This window comes from Canis aureus, chromosome 8, assembly GCF_053574225.1.
Source record: "Canis aureus isolate CA01 chromosome 8, VMU_Caureus_v.1.0, whole genome shotgun sequence".
Taxonomy (NCBI): Eukaryota; Metazoa; Chordata; class Mammalia; order Carnivora; family Canidae; genus Canis; species Canis aureus.
In genome coordinates, this window is record NC_135618.1 from 41,316,422 (window position 1) to 41,335,808 (window position 19,387).

Consider the following 19,387-nt stretch of genomic DNA (forward strand, 5'->3'; position numbering starts at 1 on the left):
TCAGGGCGGCAGAGCCAGTAGGGCTCCAGGTGCAGCCCCACGGGAGGGGCGGGGCTCAGAGACTAGGCGACCGGGGCGACCCGACGGGGAAGGTAGACCTTACCAAGAGGGGAGGGACCGGGCGGGTCAAGGTCCTGGTGGGGGCAGAGCTAGGCTGGGGGTGGAGCCTCGGGGCGGGGTCTTCCCGGGGCTGGGCCGTTTCCGCGGCCCCGGGCCTTCGGGGAGGGACGAGCTTGGGGGCGGGGCCTACAGGAGGCGTGGCCAATCTGAAACAGGGCTGGGTTGGGGCGTAGTCCGACAGGGGATAAGTTAAAAGGGGGAGGGGCTAAACCTGGGGGCGTGGCTAGGCAGGGCCAATTAGGGGCCCGGTAGAGGTGGGCGGGGCCAGCCAAGGGGCGGGGCCAGGCCGGGTTCTCCGCTGTCCCAGGTCCTGGAGCGCTCCCGCCAGGCAGGTCCCGCTCCCGCCCCGCTGGCCCCTCCCTGACTGGCCGGGCCCCGGGGGAGCGTGAGGCCGGACGCTGCGCTCGGGGCCAGGCGTCCGCGGGGGGCTCCGGCGGAGTCCGCTCCCTACTGCTCCCGGGGCTACGTCCCCGGAGACTTCGAGGGCGACGGTGAGCAGGGCTGCGGGGGGCCTGCGAGTGCATACGTGTGTGCGTGCATGTGCATGTGCGAGTGTGTGGACGTTTGTGTGCACCAAGGGAATTGTGTGCGTGCGTGGAGTTGGGTAGGTGTGAGCTCCAGGGAGCTAGCTGAGTGTGTGTGTGCGAAGTTGCATGTGTGTGCAAGGGCAGTCCTGTGTAGGAGGTGGGTAGTGCATGTGTGTGCCTGTGTGCGACAGAGACAGTGCATGTGAAATTTAGTGAAGGCTGTGTGTATGTCACGGTATCTTGGAGGAAAATGAGAGGGCAGGTGCAATGATATTTGAGGGTCTATGGTGTCAGGACGTCTGTGGCGAGCTGCGGAGTGCGGGGGTGGGTGGTGAATTGTGGGAGTGTAAGAGTTGCAAACGTGTGTTTCCATGTGAGTGGCAGTGATGGGTGCTCCTGGGGGCCTCAGTGTGAAGAGGTGGGGACGGAGGAAAGTTTGGGTCCTGATCGCTCTTGGAGGGATGAGTGTGATCTGGAGCAGTGGGTTATGGACAGGGCAGGTGTTTGGGTCCTGGCTCAGAGTAATTTGGTGATCACATCAGCCCCCTTGCTTGGAGGGCTGAAGAAATGTGTGGGTGGAGCCTGAGGGGGAAAGGCTTGCCCCTTGCTTAGGGAAACAATGGGCAGGGTTCTGGCTTCTGTGGAGGGAGCTGCTACCTTACCAGTCACCTGTTACCCAGGCTCTGCTCACTCCTGCCTGGGTGGCTTCTGCTGGCGCTCCTGTGAGAACATGGTGCAGAAGTACCAGTCTCCTGTCCGCGTCTACAAGTACCCTTTTGAGCTGGTCATGGCGGTGAGTGACCCCTGATTCCCCAGCCCCTTGTATGATGGTTAGATGGATATAGGAGCTCAGCTATGCAGGGATGAAAGGGAGCCCCTCAGAAGCCCCAGATGAGAAGGAATTATTGAGCTGTTCCACTGACCTGGTGGGTCAAGCTTCTCACTAGTGACCCCACCACCCGGCTACCCCAGCCTTCACCACGGCTTCTGGAATCCTTGCCCACTGACCGAATCACAAAATCTTTCTTTCTCCTTGATGAACTAGACTTGTTCTCTCATCTCAAGCTCCTCTGACAGAAAACAAGGATATTGTGGGGCAAACCACTGCTGTCATTTTGTGTAAGGCTAATAATAATAATGGTACATATACCAATGATGGTGATGGTAGCAGCCATTCACCGAAGGTTTTAAAGGGCCGTCTTTACTTACATTGTTTCATGATTTTCATTTTACCTTCGCTAAACTGAAGCTTGAACAGGTGAAGAGGTGGGGTGGTCCCAAGTTCTGTGGCTGAGAAGAGGCAGAGCCAGGGCTCAGACCAATGCAGGGGGTACTCTGGAGCCATGATTTTTACAACATCCCCCCCACGGTCCTCCTTCTGCTTGCACACCCCTTCTCCTTTTCCTCAAGGAAGCTGAGAGGGGGTGAGTGTGCAGCAAGGGCAGTCATTTGCAGGATGTATTCAGACTGACTATTTAAGTCAGGCAGCCAGTCAGTTGACGGACTAGAATGAGCTAGCTAGCTTGGGCTCCTGGATCAATGGTCTTTGCACCATACAGCAGGTGCTGTCAACAGGCATATTTAACTTTCCTTCTTGAGACCATCCCTCTGCCTCTCGGAAGTCCCTTTCCGTGGGGGAAAAAGGGGGCAATGCTATGGGGTTGTGTTAGGAGTAAATGAGATACTGTGTAATGCCTCTGGTGCAGCGCCTGGCACATAGTTGGCACTCACTAAATGTGGTTGTCCCTGTTATTCCACCACAGGGTGTTATAAATGATTGTATTGAAAGTGCAAGAAACACCGGCATCCATCTGCATCCTCCCCGTCCCAGCCTGGGTGCTTAAATTCAGCCTTTGATTCAAGGACTTTCATATCAATGGGTACCTCTGTGGGCATGTGTCCTGCCTTATTCTACAAATATACCTATATGTGTTTATAATCCCATAATGGATTTTGAAGCATCTGGAGCCATTCATACATGTTGTGCTGTTATTTGCAGATGATTCCAGACTATGAGGCAGGGGCAGGCCTGGGGTTGTAGTGACCAGCTGGGTTACCTTGGGCAAATTACTTAACCTCTCTGAGCCTCCATTCCCCATCTCTAAATGAGGAGTATGTGGTTTCCCAAATCTAGGCTTTGTGCCATGGATTAAATGAGTTGATATATGCAAAGCTCCCAGTGCAAGGTCTGGCACAGGCCAAATGCTGTTACTGTTATGATTGCTGCCTCATCTGGCTGTGTGACTTTCCCTCATTTGTAATAAGGGTGGGACACCAGGGGATGATGAAGAGTCAGAAGTGTGGGGTCCTTGCTGCAGCTCTGCTCTGGTCCGGCTGTGTGCTGATGAAAAGTCACTGAATTTCTCTAAGCCTTGGTTTCTTCATTTGTGAAATGAGGATGGTTATATGCATTTCATAGGGTTGTCATGAGGATTAAAGGTTTTATATATATAGGTTATAAATATATATTAAAAATATATATAGTGGGATCCCTGGGTGGCACAGCGGTTTGGCGCCTGCCTTTGGCCCAGGGCGCGATCCTGGAGACCCGGGATCGAATCCCACATCGGGCTCCTGGTGCATGGAGCCTGCTTCTCCCTCTGCCTGTGTCTCTGCCTCTCTCTCTTTCTCTCTGTGTGACTATCATAAATAAATAAAAATTTAAAAAAATTAAAAATATATATAGTAATGTAGGGGGAATAAAGTGTTGGGGGCAGGTGCCCCACACAGGGCTTAGTCCATACCAAATAGACAATAAATGTAAGTTAAATATAAATACTTGTCCTCTGTCTAAGGCTCTAGGCAGCTCACATTTTCTAAGACCCTAAGACTCATTCATTCATTTAAAATCAGAGAGACACTGTCCTCACCATTCTGGGACAATCCAGGGACCTGTGATTCTCTACCATGAAGCTGAGACAAATAACTGTAAAATGGAAAACTAACACTGTTTTATTATTGCATGAGCTTAATAAATGTAAATTTAATTTAACATATTTAGGATTCTCAAAAATATTTACAATTATTGCACTTTAAAATAGAACATGCTGGCTAAAGTAGCATGTGAGTCTGTATTAATAAGACTAATTATTCACATTGATTTTACTAGAGTATGTTAAGCATAATTTGCAAGCTTCCTGTTTCATAAATGAAGGCAGGACTCCTTTTACTGCCCTAGCTGTTAACAGTCCCTAAGTGTTGATGCATAGAGGCTTGTGGGAGTAGGAAACAAAGGTTTTCAGATACTTATTATCTGTATCTGCATTAATTTATTTGTATTTTTCAAAGGGACAGCCTTGCCATGTTTTCTTATCTTCCATACAATCCTTGTTGGTGAAAGGGCCCCAAACCTCTGCAATGTTACCGACAAAGCCACTTTGCCGACTGTTTACAAAACATCATTGTCCCCAAAATAGCTGCATAACTCAACATAACTTGCATGCTGTGTGGACACAAAAGGGTTTTTCTGCACTTAATGTCTGTCTTTGTTTCTCAGCTAAACACTTGCCCTCAGTTTGAGTCAGATGCCAGGGAAGTTTCAGATGGACTCAGCTATTCTTGGTATATCCGAGTGACCAGATGAGATGGCCTTTGGTTATTCTGCTTAACAAAACTGACTGGAGAATTGAAGCATTCCTTGCTTCAGAAGTCCACCAGCAATGAACTCAGATGACTAACACTGGGCTCAAGGAATTGGTTATAAAATAGCACTGAGTCAACCTTTCTAGACCAAGCTTAAAAAGTTACCAAAAAAATTTTTTTTCTCTTTCATTTCAAAAATTTACCTAATCCAGTGAATGAGGTGTCTCTTTCGTTGGGCCAAATCCCCTGCCATGAATTCTATTTCTGAAGGTGGGATTCCAGGGAAGAAAGCAAAGGCTTTCTTCTTTCCTGGTTGTATTCTGTATTATTTGGTTCAAAACAGTGAGCTTGTATTATCTTGGTAAACAGAAGGAAACAATGAAGACAATGGAGGTAGCTGTGTACCCAAGGTTGGAGAGGGTCTTTGGCCCCTTTGTATGTGGGGTCCCAGAAGGTGGTGGTGAGGTCTTCATGCATATAACACAAAAACGGTGTCTTGAACTTCAGACGGTGGTCACTTGAGCGTCAGAGGCCACTCTCTGGTCAGGCCTACAGCCTGTTGTGAATGGATTCTGGGTTGTCTGGGCTCTCCTCCCAGATGGATGGTGGTTAAGAGCCAGATCCATCAGCTGGGTCCCTGCTCCAGTTTCTCAGCTGCTCCTCTGAGAGTGGAAGTGAGGATAGGATGAAGGGACAGGGGTGCCCGGATAGGGCCTTGGCATATTGTTCATGCTGGTGAAATATGATTCGGGTTTATTGTTATTATTTATTGTTCTAACAGCTTTATTGAGCTATGACTCACATACCCATTTAAAAGTACAAGTCGGGGAACCCTGGGTGGCGCAGCGGTTTAGCGCCTGCCTTTGGCCCAGGGTGTGATCCTGGAGACCCGGGATTGAATCCCACGTCGGGCTCCCGGTGCGTGGAGCCTGCTTCTCCCTCTGCCTATGTCTCTGCCTCTCTCTCTCTCTGTGTGTGACTATCATAAATAAATAAAAATTAAAAAATAAATAAATAAATAAAAGTACAAGTCAGTGGTTTTTAGTATTCGTGGAGTTGTGTACCCATCACCCCTGTCAGGTTTGGAACACTTTTATCACCCCATAAAGAAACCTTGTGCTCATTTGCAGTTTTCTTCCATCTCTATGCCCCCAGCCCCTGATAACGACTAGTCTACTTTCTTTCTCTGTGGACTTGCCTATTTTAGATATTTCATGTAAGTAGAATCCTAGGACCTGTAACCCTTTGTGACACGCTTCTCACACTTAGCATCATGTTTTCAAGGTAAAGCTGAGTAATAGTCCATTGCCTGGATAGACCACATTCATTTTCTTTTCTTTTCTTTTTTTTCTTTTCTTTTTTTTCTTTTCTTTTCTTATCTTTTCTTTTCTTTTTTTAAAGGATTTTATTTATTTATTCAAGAGAGACACAGAGAGAGAGGCAGAGACATAGGCAGAGGCAGAAGCAGGTTCCATGCAGGAAGCCCAATGTGGGACTCGATCCCAGAACCCCGGGATCACGCCCTGAGTCAAAGGCAGAGCTCAACCACTGAGCCACCCAGGTGTCCCCCACATTCGTTTTCCACTCATCAGTGGATGGGTTGTTTCCAGTGTTGGGCTATCACAAATAACACCACTACGCACACCAATGGACATGTTTTGTGTTGACATATTCCTTCCAAAAAAAATCCCTCCCATGAATAACAGTGATTATTTGGTGGGTTGAGGCAAATTCCATTTTAAATTTTATTTAATTGACATATTCGCATTGCTTATGAGGTCCCAGACACTGTTCTGAGCTAATTCGAGTATTAAGTCATTTGTTTCTCCTAAGCACCCCAAGAGATGTGTTCTGCGGGTGGCACCATTCTATGAGGAGGAAACTGAGGCACTGGAAGGATGAATGGATTACCCAAGGCCACAAAGCAAACATGAGGCAGGTGAGGACTTAACCGCAGGCAGTTCAGCCTCAGAGTTTACATTCCCAAGCATGAGTCTGCCATTTCTCAGAGCTGAGGATCTCAATCCATTGGAGTGGCATCTGGGCCCAGTGAGTGGTTTCCACCAGGACTGTGTCCTGAATGCCTGCACTCCATCAGGACCCCACAAAGAGGAGCACAGCCAGAGCCCACAGACCCTGACCTTCCAGGCGGGTGGGGGGTGGGGGGTGGTGGCAGCAGTTACCTACCAAATGCTCTGGGTGCCTGGCGCTTGAGGCGTGCTCAGAGGCAGGAACTTTCAGAGCAGCCTTGGCTGTAGTGGGGGGTGGGGGGTGGGAATCGAAGGCTTGCAGAGGGTACTGCTGGTCAGTATGTTCATTGGCTCAGGCTGCGTAACAAAGCACCACGATGACTGGGTGGCTTAGAACAACAGACATCTAGAGGCCAGCCGTCCAAGATCAAAGTGTCAGCAGGGCCAGTCTTCCTCCTAAGGTGCTTTGGGAGGATCTGTAACGGGATTCACTCTGGGCTCCGGGTAGTTCTTCAGCTTGTGGCGGCATAGCTCCAACCTCCACGTGGCATATTTCCTCTGTGTGTATGTGTGCCTCTGGGTCCAGATTTCTTTTTTTCTTTTTTTCTGATTTCCTTTTTTATAAGCACACCAGTCATATTGGATTTATAAGTACACTCTAGTGACGTCATTTTAACTTGATTACCTCTGTAAAGACCCTTTTTCCAAATACGGTCACATCCTGAGGTGCCTGGGGCTAGCACTCCAACTTACCTTTCCTGGGGGGGATACAATTCAGCCCATTATGCTCAGTAAATGGCATCATCTGTAAATGGCAGACACCTGAATTTAGGGAAATCTGACCCCGCAGCCTGTGCTCACAGGCAGACATTCCAGACTCTGGCTGGGACGTTCAGTAAACACCTGTGCACCAGTGGCCCAGGCCGCTCCACCAGTGACCCAGCTGCCTCTTGTCCGGGCAATGCCCCAGGATCCCAGTGGGACTCCCAGGCCCCGTGACTTCAGCTCATCTCAGATTCTGCAAATCTAAAGAAGGAAGATGGCTCGGAGTAGAATTTCCTTAGCAATAGGCTTTTCGCACAGAGGAAGGGTTACGGAGGTGAGAGCTATCGTCAGCAATTAAGTGTTAAAATATTTAAAGACCTGGCCTTTTGTATTGATAAACAGCTTGTAATTTAGCAAATGGGTTATTAATAAGGAGCAGCATCTAGAGGTAAATCCTTGCGGCTTTGCTCAGGCCAGGGCCCTTACAGTTGGACCCGTTGTTATGGATGTAGTTTTAATAAAGCAGCAGGGGTTTTATTTAAATGAGTTTAAATTAGTTCCCTGGAGCCCATCATCTGATCCTGTTGCTAACAGATTAAGGGAAACGACATTTTCCATTCTGGATTACTTACAGGGACCTGACGCGTTCTGATTGGGGCTGGGAGAACAGAGGTGACCCACAGCCCAGCAAAGTGATCTTATGATTTCGGAAGGAAATTTTGGACTAATTTATGTGGATGGTAATTCACACACATGTTCGTGTATGCATCCTACAAATATTTATTGGGTTTCACTGTGCTAAGCAGCATGCCAGGTGTACAGGCTACCACATAGTTGATTCCTAGCACTTTTTGAAATGCATCATGATTCTGTTGGTCTGCTTCCTTGCTTGTTTATATGGGACTTTCTCATTAAAGTATGCTTCGGGAAGGTGGGGACTGTGTCCATCGTGTTCTGGTTCTCCTGACACAATCCCTTCCTGCCCTCATAGAGTTTGCAGTGGTGTGTGCATGCGTGTGTGTGTGTGTTTCTGAGAGTGAGAGAGAGAAGGAATCAGGCAAGTGCCATGTAGGATGATTCCTTTTTTTTTTTTTTTTTTTTTTAAGATTTTATGTATTTATTCATGAGAGGCACAGAGAGAGAGAGGCAGAGACACAGGCAGAGGGAGAAGCAGGCTCCATGCAGGAAGCCCGACATGGGACTCAATCCCAGGAGCCTGGGATCACGACCTGAGCCAAAGGTAGATGCTCAACCACTGAGCCGCTCAGGCGTCCCTAGAATGATTCCTAACAGGGAATGAACGGGGTGTTGTGGGAACACGGGGACAGGCCCATTGATCGCCAGCTGAGGGTCTTTTAGGTCATTCAGGCTGAGCCTTGCCAAGGGCAGGAGGGCCCACTGAGTGCAGAGAAGGAGGAGACCTTTTCTCTGAAGAAATAAATGTGGCTCATTGGGGCTCCAGTGTGAGTTAGAAAGTGATTGGCAGGGTCAATTTGTCTGTTCAAGGACCTTGGGAGTTTTGAAAGGGTTTAAGCATGAGTGACATGATCAGATTTAGGGTTTAAGTGGATTGGAGGGGGTTTTCCATCCCAGAGGCCAGGAGAACGTGGGGAAGCAGAGGTGACAGGGGCTGGGCACATTCCTGAGACACTTGAAAAATCTAAAATAGTGTTTCCCTCCCATCAAGGTCCTGACATGCCGCTAAATGTCAAGACGCTCTGGGCTGGCCTCTCTGCCTCCGAGTCCCTCCCTGAAGCATCAAAGGCACCAGCTGATCCTGGAAATTTGTGGGCACAGAGTGTGTTCAGAGGAGGAGAGTTTCCTCCACCCTGCTCCCCATGCGTGGGTGAGACTCCACAGCAGGTTTTTGCGCAGTTGCTGGGTGGGTTGGCCAGGCTGTGCGTCTCCCCCCCACCCCGGTGCTGGAGAGGCCAAGCATTCTGATGGTGTGACCTCACGAGGCAGAGACACAGTCCTGGCCCGGCAAAGGGACATCCAAATCTGATTCGTGCGAAGAAGGGATAGAACAGGAGCAGATAGGGCAGCCCCGGTGATGCAGCGGTTTGGCGCCGCCTGCAGCCTGGGGTGTGATCCTGGGGACCCAGGATCGAGTCCCATGTCAGGCTCCCTGCATGGAGCCTGCTTCTCCCTCTGCCTGTGTTTCTGCCTCTCTCTCTCTGTGTCTATGAATAAATAAATAAAATCTTTAAATAAAAATAAAACCTTAAAAAAAAAAAAGAACAGGAGCAGATAATACCTAGGGCCCACTCACTGCACCCCATGCTACAGCCTCAGGACCAGGAAACTGAAAAAAACAGGCAGAACTGTTCCCAGCCCCGTGTTCAAGGCCGATTTCACTGGTCCAGAGCGGCAGTTGCACGGCGCTCACGACCACAGACCGGACCATCCAGGCTTGTACTCGCCTGCCAGTAGGCACCTGCTCTGTGCAGGTGGAGCACGAACAGCGATACCTGGGCACAGGTGCGGACGGAGCCCACTCACGGTGACATGGGGTCCTGGGCTGCTCCACCTGCTTTTCCAGGTGGACAAATGTCCATGGGTCCAACTTTCTGCTTTCTTTCCTCAACACCTGCTCTTTCCTCCCTCCCAGCCTTCTTTCCTCCTTCCTTCCCTCCTTCAGCAAACATTGCCCGGGTGTCTACGGGCTCCCAGGGGTTTTACAAGGACGCCGGGGAATCCAGTGACAAAGAAAACAGACATAGAGACGGAGGTGTTGACTAGAAACAAACACAGACATGATAGGCTACTCCAAATCACAATCAACGTTCCTGGTAGGGTTTTAAGCCACCCAGGAGGGGAGCCCTGGGTGCCTCAGTGGTTTAGGGCCTGCCATGGGCCCAGGGTGTGATCTTGGGGTCCCAGGATCGAGTCTCACATCGGGCTCCTGTATGAAGCTTGCTTCTCCCTCTGCCTGTGTCTCTGCCTCTCTCTCTCTGTGTTTTCCATGAATAAATAAATTTAAAAGATCCTTAAAAAAAAAAAAAAAAGCCACCAAGGAGATGGCTCACTCAATTTAAAAAAAAAAAAATTGTGGTAGGGACACCTGGGGGGCTTAGCGGTTGAGTATCTGCTTTTGACTCAAGGCGTGGTCCCGGAGTCCCAGAATCGAGTCCCACATGGGGCTCCCTGCATGGAGCCTGCTTCTTCCTCTGCCTGTATCTCTGCCTCTCTCTCTGAGTCTCTCATGAATAAAATAAAATCTTTAAAAAATTGTGGTAAAATACATATCATGCAAAATGTCCCATTTTAACCTTTTTTAAAGGTGTACAGTACAGTTCAGTTCAGAATGAAGCGCATTCACAGTGTTGTACAGCCCTCCCTGCCATCCATCCCCAGAACTCTTTCATCTTCCCAAACTGACAATCTGCCCCCCTTAAACACCAACCCCCCACCCTGGCCACCCCTCCCAGCCCCTGGCACGCACCCTCTACTCTGCCCACGAATCTGACTATTCCAGGGACCTCATACACGCGGAACCACACAGCGTTTGTCCTTTGCGTCTGGCTTCCTTCACTGAGTGTGATGTTTTTGAGGTTCAACCGTGTTGCAGCAAGTTTCAATACTTCCTTCCTTTTTATGGCTGAATCATATTCCACCATATGGATGGACCACATTTTGTTTATCCATGCATCCCTGAATGCACATTTGGGACGTTTCTGCTGTTTGGCCGTTGTGAATGATTCGGTACAAATATCTGTTCAAGTCCCTGTTGATTTACTCTCATCCATTAAAAAAAGCTCTTATGTTGGGGGCATCTGAGTGGCTCAGTTGGTTAAGCGTCTGCCTTCAGCTCAGGTCATGATCTTAGGGTCCTGGGATCGAGTCCTGCATTGGGCTCCCTGCTCAGCGGGGAGTCCGCTTCTCCCTCTGCCTCCCCTCACTCCTGCTCATGCTCGCGTGCATGCACACACACACACACACACACACACACTCTCTCTCTCTCTCTTTCTCTTTTTTTTTTTTTTAAATTTTTATTTAATTTTTATTTATTTATGATAGTCACAGAGAGAGAGAGAGAGGCAGAGACACAGGCAGAGGGAGAAGCAGGCTCCATGCACTGGGAGCCCGACGTGGGATTCGATCCCGGGTCTCCAGGATCACGCCCTGAGCCAAAGGCAGGCGCCAAACCGCTGCGCCACCCAGGGATCCCTCTCTCTCTCTTTCTCAAATAAATCTTTGGAAAAAAAGATTCTCTTAGCATTTAAAAAAAAAAAAATCTACGATGTCATGTCTGGCACTGTGCTCAGTCCCTTAAACATATTATCTCCCTTGAATCTTTACTGTAGTCCTTACGAAGTAGGTATCATCAATCATTCTCATTATCTTCTCTCTTCTTCTTCTTCTTCTTCTTCTTCTTCTTCTTCTTCTTCTTCTTCTTCTTCTTCTTCTTCTTTTTAATTTTTTTTTTTTGAGGGAACTGAGTCTCAGAGAGGTTAAGTCGAGGTCACCCAGCTGGCAAGTGACAGAGGCAGCATCTAAACCCTGTGTCCTTTTTTTTTTTTTTTTTTAAACCCTGTGTTCTGATTCTGACATGCCATTAAACCTGAGCCTTGCCCCCTCGCTGTATCCAGGTGTCCTGGCTGGAGGGTCCTTCTCACCCTTTGTCTCCATCTTTTGTGTCTCCCGAGCTGGCTTTGACTAGAAATAGCAGCAGGTTGTTCAGCTATAGGACCCCCCAGGTATACATGTTTTTATAGATTGTAGACAGCAGTCAAAAGGCTCCAGTGTAATGTTGCCCTGGTTCTACCCTGCCTGCTACCCTTCATCAGCTGGGGTGACACTGCTGCCCTCAGATGTTTGATGTCTCAGCCACAAAGCTCTAGCTAGCAACCTGGCCTAAGTTGAGAGATCCATACCGTAGAATATTACTCAACTGTGAAAAGGAATGAAACACTGACACCCTGCCACAAGGTGGATGAGCCTTGAAAACACGATGCCAAATGAAAAAAGCCAGACACGAGAGGCCACATACTATATGATTCCACTCACATAAAATGTCCAGAGAAAGGGGCAGCCCCGGTGGTGCAGTGGTTTAGTGCCTCCTGTAGCCCAGGGTGTGATCCTAGACCCCCGGGATGAAGTCCCACATCAGGCTCCCTGCATGGAGCCTGCTTCTCCCTCTGCCTGTGTGTCTGCTTCTCTGTGTGTGTGTGTGTGTGTGTGTCATGAATAAATAAATAAAATCTTAAAAAAAAATGTCCAGAGAAAGCAAATCTGCAGAGATCAAAAGAGGATTACTGGTTGCCTACGGCCGGGGTTGGGACCCTAGGGGTTGACTATAATGGGTAGGGAATTTCTTTTCAGGGTGCTGACATGTTTTGGAATTAGATGATGGTGATGGAGGCACAACTCTGTGAATGTGCTAAAACCCACTGAAATGGACACTTTAAATTGGTGCAGTTTATGGTATGAGAATTCTATCTCAAGCTTATTTTAAGATTTTATTTATTTATTCATGAGAGACGAGAGATAGAGAGAGAGAGAGAGAGGCAGAGACACAGGCAGAGGGAGAAGCAGGCTCCACGCAGGCTGCCCAATGTGGGACTCGATTCCAGACCCAGGATCATGCCCTGAGCCAAAGGCAGGCACTCAACTGCTGAGCCACCCAGGCGTCTCTCTATCTCAGTTTATTTTTATTTATTTATTTTTTAAAGATTTTATGTATTTATTCTTGAGAGAGAGAGAGAGAGAGGCAGAGACACAGGCAGAAGGAGAAGCAGGCTCCATGCAGGGAGCCCGATGTGGGACTCGATCCCAGGACTCCAGGGTCACGCCCTGGACCGAAGGCAGGTGCTAAACCGCTGAGCCGCCAGGGCTGCCCCCATCTCAGTTTAAAAAGAAGTTGGGGGAGATGAGAGAATATCGATACTTGATACTCGTCTGTCTGGGGTGGGGGTCTCCCAGGCTTGCAGCGGGCAGGTGGGGGTCATCGAGGAAGGCTCCTGAGGAGTGTGACTGGAGGCGTGTGCCTTGCATGAGGTCACAGTGGTCAGTGTCCCGAATCCAGGCTGCAGCATGGAAAAGAAGGCAAAGTACCGGGTCAGAGTACATTAGTGCAGTTAGGATCTTCTTTCCACAGTCTTGGTGGAAGGTTTGGGGTAAGCAGCTTCCAGCCTTTTTTGAATTTGCATGAGGAAGAGCAGGAAGGAAGGGGGGGGGAGGAGGCAGCAGCTGTCAAGTGATTAGCAGAAATAGCTTTTCTGTACTTTATAGAATCTCACTCTTTTTTAAAATTTAAATTTATTTAACAAATGCTTATGTAGAACGAACCATGTGCCAGGCACTGTTCTCAGCACTTTACGAAAACGGACTCCTTCACTCCCCCCCACACATCCCACAACTCAGCAAGGTAGCTACTTTTCTTATTCTCCTTTGAACAAATGAGTACATTAAGGAACTGAGAGCTTGATGACTCGTTCAAGGCCACACAGTTGGTAAGAAGCAGAGCAGGGATTTGGACCCAAGCCCCAGAGTCCATGCCCTTAATGGGTACGGAATGCTGTCATTCACTCATTCATCATGTAAATGTCTACTGAGTGTTGACTATGTCATTTTGACAAGCCCTGAGGATTTGGTGGGAGGGGAAAAATCTCACTGCCTGGGCCGATGACTTCTTGTCAGCAGTTATGACGCACAAATAAAGGAAACGGGTACAACCAAGTGCTCATTGCGAGTGAATTACTCCACGTTACAGATGAGCCTGAAAAGGGAGAGAGAGGACTTGCCCGTGTCCAAGGTCACCCAGTGGGAGGTAGGCAAGTCTGGCCAGGAGTCCAGGGGCCCATCTGCATCCTAAGTGTGTCACTGTGGATTTTTACAGGATGGAGGCCCAGGGGAGGCAGTCAACGGAAGTTTCCACTGGTCCCTGCCTACCCCAGCTGCGGCCCTGCATGGGCGGGTTCTGGGCCTCGGACCAGCTTCCTTTCTGAGTGAGGAGGCTTGGGTGTCCCTCTCTAGCCACCTGGCAGAGGGCTGTAACCGAATCCTTCTGCTACCTTGTGTCCCTGAGGGGTCCAAACAATGTGCCTGTTCAGCACAAGGAAGCTCAGGCCTGATTTGTGGGGACACGAGCCTGTAGGGAGGGTCCTGTGGACTGTCTGGTTCTGTAAGACCCTGCCATGTGCCAAAGGCGAAGGTCCCCCTGGCTCACAGGTTTAGGCCAGAAAGTCTCAGCATTTCCAAACTGTTGACAATTGTGATGTAGCCAAAGTCCCCTAAGAGCCAGGATAGGGTGGTTCAGGGCTGGGGTCTGGGTCAGACCCACCACTTACTGACTGTGGGATGCCTTCCCAAGCCTGCACTTGCCTATCTGTAAAATGGGGGAATACTAGTTTCCATCTTGGGGCGCTGATGATGCAGTGAGTGCCCTGTGAATGTTAGTAGCAACAATGTCTGACGCTGGACCGCACAACCCTGGGGACTCTCCGGCAGGAGATAGGGCACTGGCACTGGGTTGGACTCTTTAGGAGCTTCTGCCTTTCAGATGGGACCTGAGCTCTGACCACTCCCCGCCCCAGTGCCTGGCATAGCTCCGTCATTGCTACTTGAGGGAGGTAGCATCTTCCCTTTCAGGGTCAGGGCAAGTTGTGTCCAAGCAGCTGTCTGCTGCTGACCAGCCCTCCGCCCTCTGCCCTCCACTGTTATCTGGGGGCTCCAGATGGAGCTCTTCTAACTCTAGAGGTCTCTTACAACAGGAAGTCAGCCTGGTGAAGCTCAGTTGGATGTTCTGTCTCCACGGCCTGTCATTCCCCTCTGGGGCCACTTTTCTTGGGACTTTGTGTTTTTTTTTTAAAGATTTTAGGGCAGCCTGGGTGGCCCAGTGGTTTGGCGCTGCCTTCGGCCCAGAGCATGATCCTGGGGACCCAGGATCGAGTCCCACGTTGGGCTCCCTACATGGAGCCTGCTTCTCCTTCTGCCTATGTCTGTGCCTCTCTCTCTCTCTCTCTCTGTGTGTGTGTGTCTCTCATGTAAATACATAAAATCTTTATTTATTTTTTAAAAAGATTGTATCTATTTATTCATGAGATGCACAGAGAGAGGCAGAGACACAGGCAGAGGGGGAAGCAGGGAGCCCAATGCAGGACTCGATTCCAGATTCCGGATTCATGCCCTGGGCCAAAGGAGACCCTTAACCACTGAGCTACCCAGGCATCCCTCTTGGGGCTTTTTGGATGATCAAGTTTAAATTATTTTTTTCTTTGCTTGTGGTCATTTATTAGTCCTACTGTGTGCCAAGAACTGAGACAGGCACGTATGAGGTCAGTGCCGTGGAAAAGCATGCAGCCCAGGCCTTCGGCATGCCACATGCAAGCTAGGATATGGCTAAAGGGTGTGATAAATGGTATCAAGGAAATGAATAGGCTCAAAGGACAGAATAGGGAAGGAGAGACAGCCTTGCTGAGGAGGAGGTGGGGGAAGATGTCCCAGGAGGAGGGACCAGCACAGATGAGTCCCTGAAGCTAGAGAATCTCCTTAGCCCCTGATCCAGGTCTCCGACCTGTCTGGAATTCTCAGTTACTTAGGCCTCCCTCCTCTTTCACTGTCAAGTGAACTGATTAGTGGTCCAAGAAGAGAGGACAGCTTGTGCAAAGGCCCTGTGGTAGGAAGAGATGGTAGGTGCATTCGTGTCCTGTGGTAGGAAGAGATGGTAGGTGCATTTGTGTTCTGTACCACAAACTGGGTGGCTTAAATAGCAGAAACTTTCTACCTCACAGTTTGAAGGCTAGAAGTCTGAGATCAAGGCGTTGGCAGGGTTGGTTCCTTCTGGGGGCTTGAGGGAGAATCTGTTCCATGCCTTTTTACTAGTTTCTGCTGTTGCCGGTAATCTTTGGCATTCCTTGGCTTGTTGAGGAATAACCCAGACTTGTGCCTTCATCCTCACGTGGTGTTTTCCCTGTATGAGTGTCTGTGACCATATCTCCCCCCTGCTTTTTTTTTCTTCAAATCTCCCCTTTTTATAAGGACACCAGTTATATTGGATTAGAGGTCTCCCCAGTCCAGTATGACCTCATCCTAGTTACACTTACAATGACCTATTTCCAGATAAGGTTACATTCAGAGATACAAGGTAGGACACATGAATTTTGTGGGTGGTGGGGAGGAGGGTTGGCACCCAATGGAACCCATAAAAATGTTCTAGAAACAGCAAGGCTAGCCTGGCTGGGGCAGAGTGAAGGGGGCTGGTGGGCCACAGTATGGAGTAGGGGACATGTTCTGGGCTTCGCAGGCCTGTTCTGAGTACGTCATTTCATCTGGAGAAAAGGAGAGCCTGTGGAATAGTTAGAGGAAGTGCAGACACTCATGGGCAGTGTGCCCATGGGCTTGCAGGAGTTGAAGTCCTAATGGTGGAGAAGGAGGAAATCATGACCACTTGGCCCTGGGGACAATGCCTGGCTGTGTCCCAGCCACCCAGAAGAACATGCTGGCTAATGAGCAAAGCCTTCCTTAGGGAACAGGGACTGGGCCACACTGGGATTCAAATCCAAGTTCACCAGTTTTCACTGTGTGACCTTGGGTAAGTTACTGAGCCTCTCTGTTCCCATTCTTTCATTTGTACAATGGGGAGGCCATCCAGAGGATTAAGTGGAAGAAAGCGCACAGCTGGAGGAGCACAATCAGGGCTCCCTGTGTGCAGACTGCTCTGAGACACCATCTGGTGACTTCCTCACCAACCCATTTTACAGATGAGGAAAACAAGCTCAGAAGGTCACTCAGTAAGAAAGTAGCAGAGACATGACCTGAGCCTGCCCATTTCTCAAGCATGCACCAGTTTCCCCTCCACATACTTTCAAAACATGTCAGCATCCCTCTTCCAATCATGGAGGTGAGCCCAAGCCATTTCCTCTGGCTCCCTTCTACATTTGGTGGCAAAGGATTACTCAGATATGGCTGGTAGGGAGCCGTGTGCAGTTCTTGCAAACCCGTGTCCGGCTATGTTTGGGTCTTATTCCCTGAAGGAGAGAAAATTCTGGTTGCTTTAAACAAGCCAGGCTCTGCGTAAGTAGCCAAGCTGGTTTCATACTCAGGGAGGCCAACTTGCCCATTTTCCAGATGGCTGAAGAGGCTTACAGGAGGAAAGGACTTGCCTCTGTTGGGGGGAGGAGGAGCTGGGCCCCCTCAGACCCTGCGCTGGCCACCACCGCAGGATCTGCTCACTTTGCTATGCAGCTTCCTCCCCAGTGGACAAATGCCTGCCCCCGGTGCACTGTTCCCTGGGGAACAAGGGCTCCTTATTCTAACCCTGCTGTGTCTGCTGTGTCTGTACAAGGCTCAGCGTATGGCAGGAAGACACAGTGGGCTGGCCTTGTGGGCCCTGGGGTGATACCAAGGGCACCAGTCAGAGTTCCATCCCCACCCCCCACCCCCGCCTCTGCCCTTTTGAGCTGGGAGGAGCCCTGAGGGATGGGAGAGGAGGTGCTGTCCTCAGATGCCTGCACTATTTTTGGAGCTGCTTTGATCCCGATTGCCTGGCACGTGGGCTGTGACAGGCACTTGGAGCAGACCCCACTTGGCTACAGTCAGCCATGCTGTGAGGGCTTACCCTACAGTGGCTCTTACCCCGGCACTTCTGGAACTGGGCGCAGACTCTCGTCCTCCAAGCTGGATGCCTTTTATTTCTTTCACTTTCCTAACTGCCAGGCCGAGAACCTCCAGGACAGTGTTGAATAGACAATGCCAGAGTGGACATCCTTGCCTTGTTCCTGATCTGAGGGGGGGGAAGTATTCCATCTTCTAGCATAGAGTATGATGATGTTGATTGTGATTTATCAGGTTGAGGAAGTTCCCTTCTATTCTTCGTTTGTTCAGTGCTTTTGTCATGAAGAGGTTTAGATTATGTCAAGTGGTTTTTTTTTATTTTCTGAAAGACGACTTCTTTTAAAATGCCCCCAGGCAAACCCACTCTTCCGAGGGTGAAATCTCAAATGCAGAGCCAAAGAGTGATTTGCCAAACTGCTGTTCACGCACCGGGTGTCCCGGCTCTGAAACAGGTGTTAAAATGATGCCTTGTTGGCAAAACAGCAGTGGCCACTGCTCTTACCTTGGGCCAGGAAGTCAGTCCAGCAGGAGGGAGGAGGGTTGAGGTCCGGGCTGCAGCGGGCAGCAGACCCCCCTGGCCCCAGCCCCCTTGGCACTCACTCCGGCTCTGCCCCCAGGCCTACGAGAAGCGCTTCCCCACCTGCCCGCAGATCCCCGTCTTCCTGGGCAGCGAGGTCCTGCGCGAGTCCCGCAGCGCCGATGGGGCGGTGCACGTGGTGGAGCGGAGCTGCAGGCTGCGCGTGGAGGCTCCCCGGCTGCTACGGAAGGTGGGTGGGGAGGAGGGGACACCCCGCAGAGGAGCAGACCCGGAGGGGTCGGGGGCATGGGGGCCTGGGGACCTGGGGTGGGTTCAGGTGGTGGACTGAATGTGTGGGAGCATAGTTGCCCCTAAGCTACTGGGGTTAGGGTGTGGGTCACCCGCTCGTCTGTCTGCCAAGGCCCTAGGCCTAGGGGCTGCTTGATAGGCTGAGGACTAGGGCCAGGGCCGGAGGGCAGGTGCCGGGGGGGCGGGTCTGGGGGCACAGTGCAGGGCTTGGGATCCCGGCCAGAGGGTGGGCAGGTGCAGGGCCTCGGGGATGCCCCATGTCCTGCAAGCCCCCGCTGTCCCTTCCCTTGCAGATTGCAGGCGTTGAGCACGTGGTCTTCGTGCAGAGAAACGTGCTGAACTGGAGGGAGAGGACCCTCCTCATCGAAGCCCACAACGAGACCTTCGCCAGCCGCGTCGTGGTCAACGAGAACTGCAGCTACACGGTGCGCCTGGGCCCTGCAGTCCGTGCATCACCCCCCCTCCCTTGCCCCCAGGACTTGTCACAAAAGATGTGGGACACTTGGGACACTCACTTACATCTGCAATTCAGATACACAGCTGATACTTTTGTGTTCGTTTAAGTAGTTTCCAATATTGCTGGGACATACTTAACAAAATGTTATTCTTTGTTTTTCTGAAATTCAAATGTGGCACTCTGTATTTTGCTGGTGAAATCCAGCAACATGCCTCCCTCTTCCTCTTCTCTTTTTCCTTTCCTTCCTCCATGAAAAACGCGCCTTCATTTAGTTTCTTCTGTAAAATGGGGTTAAGGATTGCACCTGACACTTGGGTTGTATTGAGACTTAAAGGAAGTAAAGTATCCAAACCCCTTAGAAGAGTGCCTGGCCCTAAGCCCTCTATGTGTGTTACCTCTTAATATAATTAAGAGCGAATGCTATTGTTTTCCGGTCTACACTGATTGAGCACCTACTATGTGCCAGGCACACTGCCAGGGCACCCAGGGGTGGACAAGTCTGCCTGACTGTTGCGCTCACAAGGACTTCCATTCCAGTGGGACACCGATAGGGAAAAAAAAGTCAACATATTCTTACAGCTTT

At 50.1% G+C, this 19,387-nt stretch overlaps 1 protein-coding gene across 4 annotated transcripts in view; it reads left to right on the top strand.

The window, feature by feature from the left end:
• The first annotated feature begins 398 nt into the window (after positions 1 to 398).
• SEC14L5 (SEC14 like lipid binding 5) overlaps positions 399 to 19,387 on the top strand; it is a 42,237-nt gene continuing 23,248 nt past the window's right edge. The window contains exons 1-6 of one of the 4 annotated variants that reach the window (XM_077906510.1): positions 1,328 to 1,440; positions 6,063 to 6,168; positions 7,599 to 7,704; positions 8,652 to 8,810; positions 18,139 to 18,288; positions 18,641 to 18,772. In XM_077906510.1, coding sequence (XP_077762636.1) covers positions 8,670 to 8,810; positions 18,139 to 18,288; positions 18,641 to 18,772 — 423 coding nt within the window. In that variant the 5' untranslated portion in view covers positions 1,328 to 1,440; positions 6,063 to 6,168; positions 7,599 to 7,704; positions 8,652 to 8,669. Of the gene's footprint in view, positions 612 to 1,327; positions 1,441 to 6,062; positions 6,169 to 7,598; positions 7,705 to 8,651; positions 8,811 to 18,138; positions 18,289 to 18,640; positions 18,773 to 19,387 lie in introns of those variants that run through there. The other 3 variants (XM_077906509.1, XM_077906511.1, XM_077906512.1) reach the window with 3 other exon arrangements.